The sequence below is a fragment of the Strix uralensis genome, chromosome 6, assembly GCF_047716275.1.
Source record: "Strix uralensis isolate ZFMK-TIS-50842 chromosome 6, bStrUra1, whole genome shotgun sequence".
Classification (NCBI taxonomy): Eukaryota; Metazoa; Chordata; class Aves; order Strigiformes; family Strigidae; genus Strix; species Strix uralensis.
Window position 1 is genome coordinate 19,364,448 of NC_133977.1, and position 16,542 is coordinate 19,380,989.

Genomic DNA, 16,542 nt, shown 5'->3' on the forward strand with positions numbered 1-16,542 from the left:
TTTTCCTGCATTATAAGAGTGACAAATTTCCTTTCTGTAAGCATCAGAGCACCTCAGGACACATAAAACGCAGCACGCTAACAAACTGTTCTTTGGAAGTGCTTGTGTTTGCAACTGGTTTGAAAAAACAGATCTGTGAATACAGTCACTTGCATTTGCTTATAGTGCTGGCTGTTGTTGACATTAGTAATTGCACTGGATGGGAGTCTAGATCTTGCTGTCTACTTAGTAAGCTCCTGAAATTGAAGTGGAAAGGTCATTCTGCTAAATGTATTAGCTTAGCTCTCACTGTGGAAAGAAAAGAACTTCCAATTCTTTTTAAAATTTGAACTAGAGAAAGAACTGCAAAGTGTGCTTAATTCAGAACAAGAGAATTAGAATTAGTTTTTATATTAATTAGATTTTTAAATGCTTCCTGACAAGTTATTGTAAAGGACATAATCATGTAAGGGTTCAATTATTACAATCTTTAGTTAGCTAAAAAGAAAAATGGAAAGATGTATTAACTTCTTTTAAACAGTCCTTGCTTTATTCACCAAGAAAACTTTGCCACCAGCTCAAGGTACTATTCAGAATTACGCAAGGTTTAAGTTAGCTTTCACCTAGACTTCAGTAGCATAAAGTCTGTTTTAGCCTTGTATGTCTCTGTGTGGCAAATCTTACCAGTGCAACAAGGTAAGGAACCTGCAATGCTGCTGGAAGGCCTTGTAGCAGCTACTGGTAGTAATATCAGCAGTAGCTACAACTATAGCTTAGTCATATCAGGAGTCTTGAGGACCATGATTTAGGTGGGTTGTAGTGCTCAGTTCTATTTACTGCATGTTCCTTATTGATATACAAGGCATTATATATTTTGGCCAAGCTAAGCAGCACAAAAATGCTTTAATCACCTTTTCATGAACAACTGCATCTTAATGTTGCTCACTGAAAACATCGCTGTCAGACTCAGTGTATTGTCTGCTATACACGTGCCTTTCTGTGCTGCTCTTTAAGGTGTGAGGATATGGTGGATGTGCGGCGACTGAAGATGCTTCAGATGGTACAGTTATTTAAATGCGAAGAGGATGCTGCTCAGGTACGGAAATGCCTAGAGAATTTCATCATTCTGGTCTTTGTAGTCCACTGGTTACATTTATGGGTGTTGATAGTTGTACAGTATTTTTGTCGCTTTCAAATGTGGTTTTATTTAGTGAATATGTACAGTGAAAATAAAGGATATGGTAATAACTGAAAGTAGTGTATTTGGTGATTGCAAGTATGATCTACCAGTTTGTGATATGTCTTTTAACTTTTTTCCACACCAAAAGTATATGCTAGTACTGAAGTTACCTCACCCTTGTGGATTAATTTCTTTCTAATTTATTTTTGTTGTTTTAACTTCTGTTTTAAGGCGGTAGAATGGTTAAGTGAACTGTTGGATGCTCTGCTGAAGACACACATCCGATTGGGAGATGATGCTCAAGAAACAAAAGTTTTACTGGAGAAACATCGAAAATTTGTTGATGTTGCACAGGTGAAATATTTTTTTTAGCAATATGGGTTTTGTACAGTTTCAGAAGATGTCCTTAGATAGAATTGGTACCTGTATGGATAATCATGGAACACCTGTTACTAGTCTTAATGGTTTGCCTCAATGCTTGAATGAAGAAATCATGATTGCTGGAACTGGAGATGAGCCTAATGAGATTTCGAAGTTCCATGAACAATAGCGACGCTGCAGTTTACTACCTTAGCTTATCTGCTTCACACAGGCAGTGTAAGCCATGAAACATAAAGTTCACACTGACTTTCTTTAAAAGGCATATATTTCGAACAGTGTTTATAAAGACTTTTTTTTTCAAGGACTGCAATAAAATACTAAAATATGGGTGGGTCACTTGGTTTCATTCTATTTTGTGCTGCACCTCATGAAACAGAGCCTGTCTTTCTATTGGTTTTCCAGATAGCGCTGACTGTTAGTGCGTGGTCCTGCTTGTGCAAGGAGTTTTGGCACTAGCAGAGTTAGTGGTTGAACAGAACTGACAGCTTTAATTCTTGACTGTAGCAGGCAACTAACGAATCCTGCTGTACAAGAGTACTCAAATTCACTGAAGCCATAGGGCATGCTTGTACACCTGTTTGCATATCTTGAATATATAAACAGATGCCAGGTGCATGTGAAAGAATTTTACCTAAGAATAGAAAGTATACAAACTGGGCCTTTTTCAGGTGCATTTTCAGGTGTGTACTGCTTTTAGGAATGTCTAATTCAGACTTGCTGATGAACAGATGTGATGTTTTCAAATTGCACCTGTTACACTGGAACTGATTTTCTCTTTTGATGAATCAGAACTGACAATGACAGGAGGGTAGCTTGCTGTTGCAAGTGATGTGCCACAGTGCACCTGGATGCTGGGTGACCACAAACATGGTGACAGTGAAGTCAGTGAGACAGTCATCTTGGCAGTAGTTACCAGATATCCCATGTAAGATCTAAACAGCTATTCAAAAATTTCAGGAAGCTCTGTTCTTTTGCTGGTGTGAATGCTAGACAACAGGGTACTATTTTTAATTTTTTAATATTTTCTTTTAAAGAGCAAAAGCACTGTTTTGTCATTGCAATTTTATTCATACTTAAGCAGCGTTTTCTAGTAGACCAGATTAGGTCCACAAAGTATATTGAACTAAATTGAGGAGCTTTCATAAACTTGTCTGCTGTCATTTTAATATGTTAATTAGCTCCTAAGTTAAATGCAGTTTTTACATGTACTTTCTTTCCCGTCTCCTCCAACTTTTAGAGTACTTATGATTATGGGAGACAATTACTGCAGGCAACTGTTGTCCTGTGCCAGTCCCTGCGATGCACTTCAAGGTCCTCAGGGGACACACTTCCGAGACTGAACAGAGTGTGGAAACAGTTTACAATAACCTCTGAAGAAAGAGTGCACCGGCTGGAAACGGCTGTTGCATTTCACTCAAGTGCTGAAAAGGTGAGTGTTGTGGTTTCAAGAAGAAAAATTTCTTACCAGAATTTAAGCAAACAAAATGTAGGAAAAAATGAAGTTGTTGGTGTGTATTTTTTCCCCTTCCTAAATATTAAAAAAAAAAGCCAAAAGAATCTAAGCATATATTTCTAATTGTTAATTTCAATACTTAGTGCACTTACTGTTTGCATACCTGTATTGGTATAGGACCTGCTTAAGGAAAAGAACAGCAGCCCTGAAGTTCAGGTGCATTGAGTTGGGCTGGGAAGAATTTTTTTTAACTCTTCAGAGGGGAACTCTGATGTTGATCATAAAGCATTTCTTCGTGTGTTTTAGACTGTAATTCTTAAAGGCAAGGAACACTTCGTGATTTATGTTTTTGTGCAAGGTATAATACAAAGCTATGGGGTCATTTAAGGTCTTTGGGGACTTAAAGGGAGTATTGCCTTTTAAGCTGTGTGCATTTTGAATGCGATAGCCTTCTCACAAACTGTAAATGAATGCAACTCTCACCAGTTTAGTTTCCATGCCTGCTGTGTTGCTGAATCTTGTCTTTTGTACTTGGGGTGTTTTGAACATGCTTCCTTCAAGACACACCTCTACCTTGGTATGATTTTTTTCAAACTATAACCAAGTGTTTCACCAGTGTGCCCAGTTGGATGATGCTGGAAGCCACAGAGCAAGATGAGCAATCAACAAGGTTATAAGGAATAGTTGCTATTCAGTAACAGCTTGCTGAAGGGGGGGAATGTTGAGAGTTTTCAAATGTCTGAATTCGAGACAATGTCTATTAATGTAGATCATGAGAGGCAGGGTGTTTTCGTCCAGGAACCAGTCTTTGTGTGAAGTGATACATTTTAGAAAAGCAATTTAGAGTATGTATCTCTAATATTGACAATAAAATTGCATATAACTGTAAAAAAGCCAACCTTGCATGTGGTAAGAGGAGAGCATGGATGCTAAGTTGATCCATATGCTCCTTGCTTTTATTAATTTCTTGTTTGTATTAATGGAAGATACTTTGAATTTATAGACATTGGGAGTTGATGGAGGTTCACAAAAGCAGATACATATCATCTATGCTGCCACAGATGGCTGAAAAAAGTTACCTGATACCTAGTTAGAATTCAGTGGTTCATAAGCTCTTAAGAGTTGATTGTCTCAGTCCATATTATGATCATTCTTTCATTATTGCAGTAGTTAATTGCTATGTTTTTAGGCAATCATAAGTTTAAAAAAAGTGGATGGCTGAAAAAAATAAAGCTCTTGTTCAAAAATACAATTCTTATATCACTATTGTGACATAGTAATGAGTCTGTGAGGAAAATATGCTGTTAATAACTGCTGCTTTGGAAAAAAGCAAGAAGTGGCAGAGGGAGAAGTGAATACTAAGTACTAGTATTGGGTTCCAATCCCATCTGAAAACACTTGTGTTCAGATTTTTTTAATCCCACCTATTCTGTGCCAGATGCAGATTTCAGTTTTGAAACTGTTTGTAAGGGGCCTTTGTTATCCATGTTTCTTTCATTTTATATGACTGTCTTGTATGTTTAATGATGCAGGTTACTATTTTTATGCATTCTATATTTGTTGCTGGAATATTGTCTAGCAAGACTACTTCTAAGAGAGGAAAAAAAGAAAAAATAATGTAAAATGTTCTAGTACAGAACAGCGGTAGCCCTGAACTATCTTCTCAATGTAGCTTAATTGATATTTTTCTTTCTTGAATTATATTAATATTTCAATTGATCTCATATAAACATGGCAGCGAAGATGCTGGAAGAGCATTCACTCTGCCAGTTAATGGCACTTAAAAAACTACATGTGATCCCTTGTGTACTTGATTCTGCATTTCCTTTTTTTTAAATAGATTTTGCAAGAATGTCCAGAGCAGCCTGAAGCTTTTAATGAAATGGAGCAATTTGATGAAATTGAAGCAGTTGGGAAATCGCTGTTGGACAGGCTAACAGTGCCTGTAGTTTATCCCGATGGGTATGCAAAATGTTTTACTAATGCCTTCTGAGTATGCTTTTGGTAAAGTTTTATAATAGTCTCATATGCAGAAGAATCCTGAATGCTTATTGCTGAAATTAAAAAGGCAGCACACTAATACTTATTAAAAATTCTTTCCCATCTTTTCACAGAAAGCAGGCAGGTTCAATTTCAAACTTTCCAAAGACAACATGCCCATTTTTTCAAAGTAGTGACTTTTTCCCCACACAATAATTATTAGATTTATGCAGTCTTTACACCAGCAAAGTATGTAGAAGTAACAGAAGAATGACCAGTCCCAATCTCTTCTTCCTGAAAAAAGATACCAGATTAGAATTACGGTATTTTGATTAATTTATTTGCAATTCTATCTGTCTGAAGTCTTGAAGCCAGTACATTGAAGATAAATTTACATATGATTTATTCACTAGGTAAAACAGTACTTCCCTTGTGAGCTATTCATACTAATTTAAAACTGGTGGCTGTCTTGAGCTACAAAAGCCAATTGATTTTGGAATCTCAGACATAATAAAACTCAGTTCTCTGTTCAGTAAAATATACTTGTCCATTGTGATGCTGAGCTTGTAGTTAATTTATTCTACCTGAGTATAACCAAGCCTTAGAACTAGTCTCTGAGTTTGTAAGGTCCTGTACCATAATGAATGAGATCTGAAATCAGTATTTTGAATTAGAGGCTGAAACCTTACGAGATGGTATCAGGCAACTGCATTATGGGTTACCTGAAGACGATCTGAAAAATGCAGTTACAGGAGGCTGGTCATGAAAATTAATTTCCTGTCATCTTATTTCCAAAATACCACATTCCTTATGCAGTATAGTTTCCTTCAGTAAGGAGTGCTACCCATGAAGACGGACCCAGGCCTGAACTAGTAGTGAGTTTTACTGCCCGTTCAGGAGTGTATTTGAAAATAATGGAGGTTTTTATAGCTGTGAGGGGAAAAAAAACCCCAAGAAGTGTGTTATGCTTGTTGAAAGTGTTTTGGTATAACCTCTGTAGAGCAGATTTTGGTGACCTGGTAAAAGTAGCAACTGTTGTTTATTCTTAAAATGGGTGTAATTGGCAGATAGACTATTAAAGTAAAAACTAACATTAGAACTCAGGAAAGCTCCCCTTGAAAGACCACACTTATCACACTTTGAGTTTCAAGTACTAACACAATGCTCTTATAGCTATAGGTATATATACAACTGTATTTTAGGCTGGCTGACTGAATCCTCAACGTTATTTCTGACTCCTCTGGCAATTCAGCAGTTATGCATGTCCCCTTCTCAAAAGTGGGATTTTAGCTGTCCTAAATCCCAGGATCCCCTGCTCATCATCTGTAGGCATTCTCTTTTTGAAGCATTTAACAAACAATTTTCAAAGGGTTCATTCATTAGTAGAAATAGTTTAAGAAATGTCATAAAATGCTTGGAGGCATGTTCATCAGCCTCTTCACCACGTCAGACTTTTGTCAGTATCTTCTTGGAAGTGCAAGTCACTGTTCCCTGGCCTGCTCATGGCTTCTAATCTTCATCAGGAAAAACCTCTGCCCATGCTGTGATCCCGTGCTCAGTTGTGCAGTCTGTTGTCTCTGGTATTCCCTAGTCAAACTAGTCTACTCTTGTGTGAAATAACTTCTCTGTCTGCTTATGCCTGTCCTGCTACTCTGTCCGAAGTCCTTTGTCCTACCACCATTTCCATTATTCCACCTCGGTGTTTTGTAATTAGATTGGGTACCTGTTCTTCTGAAACATGTATTCTGTTCAAATCCTCCTTTTGCTGACAGCTTGGTTAGTGGTTTTCCTAACATTTCAGCTGTTATTTTGCTGTATTTGGGAGAAATCAACTTACATAGCCATGTGCTCTTTTTGGTTTGAGAGAGAGCTGGCAAAATTTGACAGCATGTGGCTGACTTCACATACATGTGAAGTCCTTCAATAATGCAGCAATTGTATAGCCTCAGAATTCATGTATAGACAGATTTCCTTGATTGTCATAGTACTCAAAACTGCCAGACTGACTTGGAGGGTAGCCAGAGAAGGGATGTAAAAAATAGTTAGGAAGTATTTTGTTGCACTTAACAGAACAGTGCCCTGCTGTTGAGAGAATCTTTTGGGTATAAAAGGATCACTTTTATTTGTAATTTCATTAAGATCTGCTCTCAAGTCTCATCACTGAGTCTCCGGAGCCTTTTAAAGGTGGCTTTTAAATTTCAAGAGGAAAAAGTGCCTATTTTTCTTACCTGCTTTGTGTTTTCTAGTGCCTTTCATGTGTATATTCATGTACTGTTTTACTTTTCACTGATAACTCCCTGTGGGTTGGTTTTTCTTTTTTTAGGTCTGAGCAGTACTTTGGGAGCCCAAGTGATATGGCTTCTGCAGCAGAACACATTAGAGAGAAGATGAAGCTAGTTAGCCTGAAAAAGCAGCAGCTGAGACAACCAGAAGCCACTACCCCAGAGAGCTAATACTGACCCTTGTCTGTGAATTCATAATAGGACTTCAGTTTGTAATCCAGCATGTTGTTTGCATATTACAGAATTTGGCATAATATATTAAAATGCATTTCACAGCTGTTACAAGTCTCATCTTTTTTCAAAGTAAATGTTTTCAGCATTTTAACACTGTACATCTATCAAGCCATAATTATTTAACATGCTATGAAACCATAGATTCCAAGTATCTTGCGAAAAGGAACTGTAAACTTTGCACTGAAATTTGCTGTAAAGCTTTATCTGACCTGTCAGCTGCTGCTTAGTTAAACAGCTGATGCAAGCTTTGAATGGTGCTAATGAAAGTGTTAGGAGTTCCATATTATGAAATTGTAGTTTTTTGCTTCCCCCTCTGCCCAAGTGATGTAGTAAATTTAGACTGTAGGTAAAGTTCCTGCAGTGTAGACAGTGGTGACCCTATAATTTTAATTTGAAATACTTTTTTTTTTTAAAAAAGATCACTTCTATTGTGCCAGTATGCAACTTGCCCATCAAATCTTTGATATATCAAATTCATTAAACAGATGTTTTCCTATTTGTATTGATAATGTATTAAAAGCTGTTTGTGCTTAATAAAAATCATCTTTTTAAAATCTGATATAAATTTGTTCTGGTCTGTATTCCCAGATGTCATTTATTTTATATTTTTGTGATAAATAGTAGTGAAAATCATCACTCCCCCAATATATTTAAGTCTGTATAATTTCTCTTATTAAATACTCTAGCACACTGTAGCTGTAAGGGGAACTGCTCTTGAACTATTTTTAATAGGTGCAAGAGTCCGTTTTTTTTTTCTTACTTATAGCAGTACTTACACAAAAGTAAGATAGTATGTGCATAAGTCAGTGTTACATTAATGATAATTTTTTTCCCATGTAAGACTGGTACATATCTCTTGTGCTTTACTTCTAAGTCTTGTTTCCCTTTGGAGAATCTGGAATATGTGAATATCCCTGGTGTGTAGTACCTTTGAGGTTGATTTTCATCTAATGAAAAATGATTAACATGAAGTTCATAAACAACTTAAATTTCATTTTATTACTAATCTCATGGTTTTAAGGGAATTGGATTGAAACAATCAGCTGTGTGCATAATTTGGTTAACTTTTTACTCTTTGGGATTTAATCTGGATAAATTCAATATTATATTTACTGGAAGATGGTGTGGTATCTGACCATTTTAGTATGCTGTGTGTGAAACAAACAACTGTAGGTCTAAGTACTTTATGTTGTTATCGCACTGTATTTTGCTCACAGTAAAGCTAATGCTCTCCCTGCAGGCATTGTTATTACTTCTCAGGTTTTCTTGATGGATCTGTCATTCAAATATTATATTTACTTATTTGTTTCAATTTTTCCACATTTTCTGCAGAGGAAAGTGATGTGTCAAATAAAGCAATTTTGCTATAAAAAATAATAATTCAAAATTAATGGCTTATCTGTAACTTCATGATAAAGATATTTTTTCTCTGAGGGTATTTTGGCATAGGAAATCCAATTATTTTTTTGATGCAATGGTACAGTATTACATAAATACTAGTTTAAAACCAAATGAAGTTTCACAGACCTTATTTATAAAGAGACTTTTTCAGTATAATATTTAAAATGTAATTTAGTTGTTCGATTCTGTTTGAGAAAGCTGCTGTCATTATGGTTAATATTTGGATGAAATTTATTTATAAAGAACCCAAACATGAAAAATCTACATATATTTAATACAAAAATATTATTGTATATATTTGCTACAAACACAAAAGTAAATTGAGATTATAGTCATTAATAAGCACTGTCTCAAGTTCTGCAGCATTTGTTTGTAAATTGAATCTACTTATCGTAAATAATGGTCTGCAGTATAAAATCCCATTAAAATATTAGTTTACTGTAAACACGTTACACTAAGATTATTTGCAGGTCTTTATTTCATTTTTTATTCTATTTTTATTCTGTTTAGGGGCTCAATGTATGTAAAACCAGAGCAGTGTCAGAAGCTCCTAACTCATTCATGTGACAGCTGTGTGCACAACTTGGAACTGATGACTGTTCACCTTAATAACCCCGACGTTAATTTTGGCTCAGTGTATAAAGTCCAATCTTGAGGCTCTTATCTTTTGTCCGGCATTCCTAGAGGCCAGTGGATTCTGACTTTCACCCTACTGTTTCTAACAAGTGATACAACCCGGTGGGCTATGCCAGCTTTTCCTCTTTACTCCCTTCCCCTTCCTCTGGAATTCCTTGCCTTTAGGGAAATTGAGTGACTGGTAAGGTGCTATTTACCAGCACTTTGTGATTTGCCCATTTTCTATGTATCAGGAATGATGGCAAGTAGTTTTCTAGGTCATGTTACATGAGCCTGCCAAATATTTCTGAATTGTTCCGATGAACTCTTGAGACTTCCTATCTTACTGAAAGAATGGAATAAACACCATCTGTTAAGAATACTGTTGGATGTAACTAATTGAGAGAGATTTTTGTGCTGGTCTTCTCTTAGTTGATCTACCACCTATGGTTGTACTTGCTACTGAACTTTTAGAAATGTACAACCCTTAATAGCATACAAAGTCAGATATATATCAGTGAGACATGCTAAAAGGCAAAACTGTGCTCGAGTAATGTATTGTTACCTGTCTGTGCAGGTAGAGTGGTGGCTTTACCTGTGGCTCCTGCTCTGCCCTTTTTGGCAGCAAAAAAGATTCAAACAATGGAGTTCCAAAAGGTGCAAATATGTTTGGGAGTTTTTTTAACATAAATCACCTGCAGTGAGGGATACAGTGCTACGTGTACGATGGGTAGATACCAGTAGAATAGGGAAGGATTGGTTGTAAGGATTGTATTTATTATAATTGTAAGTATATTACAACTAATGACTTGGAAATGATGGAGTCAAACCTGTTCCATGGTAATGAAATCAGTAACAAGAATTTCTAAGTTCCTGTTAGACCAGTTTGGAGGTATTTGAAGTGTTTCAGAATACGGTAAATATTTTGTTACTCTTTCTGGTAATGTAATCCTGAGTGTGTTTTTTGTGACAGTGACCAGTGAGTAGTATTGGAAAGGTGATCAGCTCAACAGGTGTCATCCATTTTTAGTAGGGCATCAGTTGGATAGACTGTCAGTCATAAAAAATGCTTATACCTGTCAGTTCTTTTAATTGTGAAAGATGTGTGGGTATTTATATTAGTTTCCATAAAAATGTTTGATTCTATTTACTACTTAACTTTGTATGGTGATTAGTAGGACTAATGGGGTTAATTTTTTCTTGGAAAAATCGGGTTTGTACTATGGAGACTTGTATAGCTTGTGTGACTGATTTAGCATTCAAATAGTCACTGTGAGGGTTCAGCAGTGAATGCCGAAGAGTTGTGTGTGCAGTGGGATTGTATAGCACCTCTTATACCATCATGCTAGCCTAAGCATATCAGTGCCAGCTGACAAAAAGATAGGGGGAAGATTTTTCCATCCCAGTTGAAAAAAAAAAAAAAGTGTCAGTAGGATCACAAGGAGAGGTTGTCATGGGCTTTCAGCAACAGTAATGGCATGTAATGATGCTATGTCAACCTCTCGTTTTCTGAATTCTTTCTACAGGATAATTTTAATCTGTATAAAGAGAATATTAGGAAGGAGGAAGAAAGGAAGCTTTTGGAGCTACAGTTTAAATTCTGTAATAGCACATTACATGAGCTCCGGAGACAAAACACTAAGAAACAGGGATGAAAGCAAAGATTTGGTGATTCTTAGCTTCTGAAGTCTATTCCTCATTTCTAGACTCCTGCAACAGTAAAAAGGGAGTCAGCACTGTAAAAATGCTTAGTTATGTTAGACTTCTAGTTTAAAGAAAATAATGAGAAAGTTGGTCGAAGCATACGGGATATCAACCCATACATACGTAATAGCTGCAAAAGTGCCTGTATGTGAACTACAAGGCCAAAAACTGAGTATCTGGAATTTACATAACATCATTCCAACTAGGTAATTAATTCGTGATCCCTTTGGAGACATACCTGTTGTTTTTTTTCAGGTTTGTGGAAAAGTGATACACCCTGAAAATAAGATACAAAGGCAAATAGTCAAGCAGTTATATTACTTCTGGTTCCAACTTGCACAGTCATTTTGAATCTTGGTAGACTGAGTCTTTTCTGTAATGCATCATTTCCACAATTTCCTAATAGTGCAGGCTATTGCAGGGTTATTTCTGGGCAATCAAAATCAGGTATTAGAAAACTATACTGGGCTATTGTAAAATCGATTCCCACAATCATACCACTTTTGTTTCCTTCACTTACATAGTCCCATTGTTATGATACTGATGCCTGCCAGGACTGCATCTTAATTGAAAATTCTGTTGAAAATTGACTAATTGCATGCCTTTTGCAAGGATATGGAGTCAAGGAGTTCTTCAAGACATTTTTCATCTAGTGCTCAATGGAGGTAGTTCTGTTGTGATTTACTGTGTGGAAATACAAGACTAAATAACCACACAAAAACGAGTTTGGTTTCCCATTTCTAATGAGTCCCTTTGTACAGATCTCCTAAACACTTGGTAGTTTAGAACAATTTTTCTGTGACTTCAAGGTTAATTTGGAACCTGAAGGTGAATCATTAGAGAAACTTATGAGAACTCCTCTGATTCTGTCAAGTTGGAAGACAAAGTATTAATCAACTATCAAAGATATTAATGAAAAATAGATGCTTATGTGACTGTATAACTTTAGTTATGTTAATACAAGAAAGTATAGACATATTTAATATATGTAAAGCATTAATGATACACTTAAGCTCAAAATAGTGAAAAGCTTTCTCTTTTCCTGTCAGAGTTGACTTTAGTTTACATAGGTCTCTTACAGCAAAGATTATGGGAATATAATACAGAGACAAGAGGAGGGCTGAATCAGGATATAAACTCCTCTTTTGAATGGAGAGGAGAAAAAAATATACTTTCTTGAAATTTCAAACATCCTAAAGAAATAGGTTGTAAAACATTAAAAATCAAAGTGAAAATCCTAATATTATTTAACTTCAGTTGGAAAAGTTCAGCTAATTTTCCAGATACTAATAATATTTATTTACAGTTTGTAAGCATTTCAAACTTCTGAAGCACAAAGAAAAGCAAAGGAAACTAATTGGTCTTAAGTTTATTAAGAGAAGGTTAAGTGGAAACGGTTGTTAGCAAGAGCTGTGCAGATAATTTCCTTTAGTAATGAACAGAAATGGCAACATATGATTATTGTTGCAGATAAACCACAGGTTTTTAAAGAAAAATGCTGTTTTGTTGGCAGTTTAGTGACAGCACTGAAGTATTAAATGTGTTGTGACTACCCCATGCTACAGGAAAAAACTACCTTTTTGAGCACAGGTAACTAGCACATACAATGTGCTTAGAAGTAAGTGTGCTTAAAAGCTTAAAGTAATTTAAAATTAAACATGTTTTTATCTAGTTCTACAATTTTACATATGTATTTTATATATTAGCAAGCCTTTTAGCTGTCCCACAAGCAGCTAGCCATTGATTACTGTCAGACACCGCTGATGTAAGCTGCTGTTGGGAAACCTCTAATACGCTTTGAATTTCTGTGTAAAGGGGAGGAATACTATATGGTATGTAAAATATCCTATTGATTTATTAAGCTCAAACATCTATGCTTAAAATGGATGAGTAGACCCAATGTAACTATCCCTAGTTTCTAATACTCAGTATGTAATAGTCTTTCTTTGGGAAGGCTGATTTAGCCACAGATTATCTGTCAAACTTCTATAGCAAACCATGCCATTGACAGCACGTGACCAAAATGACATGTATGACTGCTTTGTACAGGCCAGCTAAAACATGGTTTCTACTTATGACTCTATAAATATACTTGGCTTCTCTGAGGATCCTGACATTACATATCCCAATCTTGTTTGGTCCACTCTGCTACAATACTGTCACTGTCAGAAGGCAACATGTACATTAAGTAGATTAGAAAATAATGAAAAGTAGATCTCATGGTAGCTGCGGGTCCTAGAACATGTGCAGTAAGATGCTTGGGCAGTTCTGTGTAGATATGTATTGCACGTAGAATAAGGCTGTGACAGCTCAATGTAGAAGAGCCCTGTGACTTCCATGAAGTCCTGAGAATCACTGGCTCAATTTGAATGGATATAAATGCTTCCCACACAGTATGCTTATAGGTTTGGCCTTATAAAACTTTATTGAGCCCTTTCCTAGATCAAACACCAAACATCAATTCTAATAATCTATAAATTACGTAAATAAAATGGAGAGTGAAGTTTATCTTAACTGTAAGATCTGCCTTTTGGAGGAGCTGATGGAAGACCTGTTACTTAAGATTTTGTATCAGAATATGAACAAATACCTCTCAAAACCCTCGATTTTTATTTGTTACTGTTCTCCATTTTGGCAGGAGCAGTCAATAGTTTAATTTCAATGGTGTAATTTTCAGACATGGTTCACTGTGTTATGCTTGGTTTGCAGTGTATGGATTGTCATCTAAATTTTGGAGTTTCTGCTTCCCATGTTCTTTTTCTCAGCAGGAGTTGCAGATGCTGGGTAAGTAACAGCACATTCCCACTGTCATTGCTGACTTTCCAGGCATGCCTGGATTGCTCATGATACCCATGCCTCACAGGATCAGAGGTTGCAGAGTTCCAGTGGTCTGGCGAGCTCCAGTAGGGCATTTCTCTCAAGTAGTATGCCAGGATTGTTTTTTTTTTTAAAGTCTTGGCCAAGTGATAAATGTCTTTTAACATTTCATTCTCCTCTTAAGGTTTTTAGACTACTAGGAAAGAGAGTAGCTTTCATGGTGTCTTAACCATTTCCACAGGCAAGTATACAGCATGGTTACTTGATATTTATTATGATTGTGTGATGTGAGTCTGACTTTTAGAGACTTGGGAGCAAGCCATATTCTAAACCGGTGCTAAGTGCAGACTGTTCTCTTTCTGAACCCTTGTATGCAGCTCTGCATGCCTCTGTTGGATGACAGATAACTGCAAGCTAGTCTCAGCAGGGTGAAGATTGTACAATGTATTCAACACATTTGACTGCTACTTCACACACATCTGTGGTGATGATGTGAATGTGATGCCCCACTGTCTGCTTTATATCACTCACTGCCTTTCAGAACGTGGTCTTCCTCCTCTCAAAGACAAATGTATCCAAAGAAACACAGTAATGTGGTCAGATCCAGCCAGGGTTTTTATTAATGCTTTGCTTGAAACAGCATCAAAAGGCTGCAGCAAGCCACGTGCTCAATGAGCCTTGTAAGGTTTTTATTTCCACCCATCGTATATGGCCAATTCGTTAGGTAGCTGCCATTTGCAGGCATCATTTCATGGTGCATTACCTCTGCAGAACCAGTCATTTATGAAGAAGCCAGGGCATTTGCTCCTGCAGGTGACAGAAGTGTGAACTATTGGAGTGCTTTTTGCTATTCACTGTTAGCTGTTACCTCTTCTCGAAGTATTGCTTTGTCTTCTGGACCTTATCAGAGATACATCCACATGTCTACCACTAAACTGTCTTCTCCTCTAACAATTTTATCAAAGACTTTGCAAGTGATCCAAATGGCATTTTAAAGAGTTCCTTCCTTGTTCCCAAAGAAGAATTTACTTTCAGGTTGAAATGGTTGCTACTGCCAGTGTGTGTGTGTGTTGGGAGGGGATGACAGCTGCATTCCCTGCTTCACAGGGTTGCTAGGAAGGAAGCCTCATTAATATTCGGGAGTGGGTGAGATGTTATAGTCATGAAAATCTCACACACACACCCAGAGGATATAAAAAGCACAGCTAAGATGAGAATGATTTGAGAACACTGGGGTGATGGGGGTTTTTCCTATATATGGTAGTGAGACCTGAAGAGTGGTAGTCAGCAAAAAGAAAGGAAGGAAAACCAAGGAAGTGTAATAAAACCATTTGGTGAATTTTAAATGTTTTCACTGTAAATTAAACTCTTATAAAAATCATGTGATGTCAATAGATGGGCTGTAAGGAGGTTTAGGAAGATCAAGCTCATCCTTTGAAGGCAGTTAATCAAATACCCTGCAAACAGAAGAAATGTTAACACAGTGAGAAAGAGTAACTTGGAGAAAGGGTTTTAATTACAAAATATATACTAAATATTAAATATCAGATCAAGTAGGGAAAAAAGCTATGCAGCTATGCAGCCCATGAAATACTCTTGCATGCTATTTTTATGCCTGGAACACTGAAAGCAAGGTTCTAAAACAGTTACTGCAGATCCTGCTGCATTGACAAGGGATGACTTAAAATAATCATCTATCTCTGCCTTCTGAAAAGACTTCTGTGTAATGAAAGGATGGCAGAGGACTCTCCTGGAACTGCTTATGTTGGATTCAAGGTCTGCGGGTTAAAAAATGGGGAAGTAGTGAAATAGTTTATTTTTAAACTGTCTCTTGATTTGGCTAAAGAAATAGGAAGGCCACAGTCGTTATATAACCGGAAAAGTCTAAATCTAATATTCCATCTTGCAACTTACAAGAATTATTTAAGATTTTTTTTAAATCAGAAGTGCTGTAAAACATATTACATAATGTTAAAGAACCAGTGCAAAAATAGACAAATAGGAAACATTAAGGATTTGAAAATACATTAGCATTATTATTATTTTAAATTTACTTGATATATATCCCTTTTACATCAGGGCCTTACAAGATGCCTCAAGAGTAACACCCTGATTTATGGTCATTTGCAGATTAGATAGGTTTTGCTCCAGTCTGTTCCTATGGCACAGCCAGTGATGCTACACTATCTTCTGTAAACCTTCTCTAAAAATGTCAGTGTATTTTTAATGTGTCCAGTTAAAACCTTAATTTGAATGTTACTTTGCATTATGTGAATTTTACCTCAGCACTCCAGCAATGTTGCCAGTGCGGACACAGTCCTTTTCTCAGGCCATAACATGCAGGCAAATTAACGTGCTGTCTGAGAACGTATCCTGCAAGACTCTGCCTCAAATATTCTAATATTGAAACTGTATTAAGGTTAAAAACAAAATAAGAACGTCCATGCAACTTTAAAAATGCAAGAAGTTTATAGTTGTACTTGATCGGGCATTTCCTTTGTCCCCCCTCCCCCAAT

At 36.5% G+C, this 16,542-nt stretch overlaps 1 protein-coding gene across 4 annotated transcripts in view; it reads left to right on the forward strand.

The window, feature by feature from the left end:
* Positions 1 to 8,054, forward strand: part of SESTD1 (SEC14 and spectrin domain containing 1) — a 60,392-nt gene extending 52,338 nt beyond the window's left edge. For all 4 annotated transcript variants that reach the window (XM_074873075.1, XM_074873072.1, XM_074873074.1 and 1 more), the window contains 5 exons: positions 994 to 1,075; positions 1,391 to 1,513; positions 2,778 to 2,969; positions 4,834 to 4,955; positions 7,297 to 8,054. In XM_074873075.1, coding sequence (XP_074729176.1) covers positions 994 to 1,075; positions 1,391 to 1,513; positions 2,778 to 2,969; positions 4,834 to 4,955; positions 7,297 to 7,426 — 649 coding nt within the window. In that variant the 3' untranslated portion in view covers positions 7,427 to 8,054. The remainder of the gene's footprint in view (positions 1 to 993; positions 1,076 to 1,390; positions 1,514 to 2,777; positions 2,970 to 4,833; positions 4,956 to 7,296) is intronic.
* The last annotated feature ends 8,488 nt before the right edge of the window (positions 8,055 to 16,542 follow it).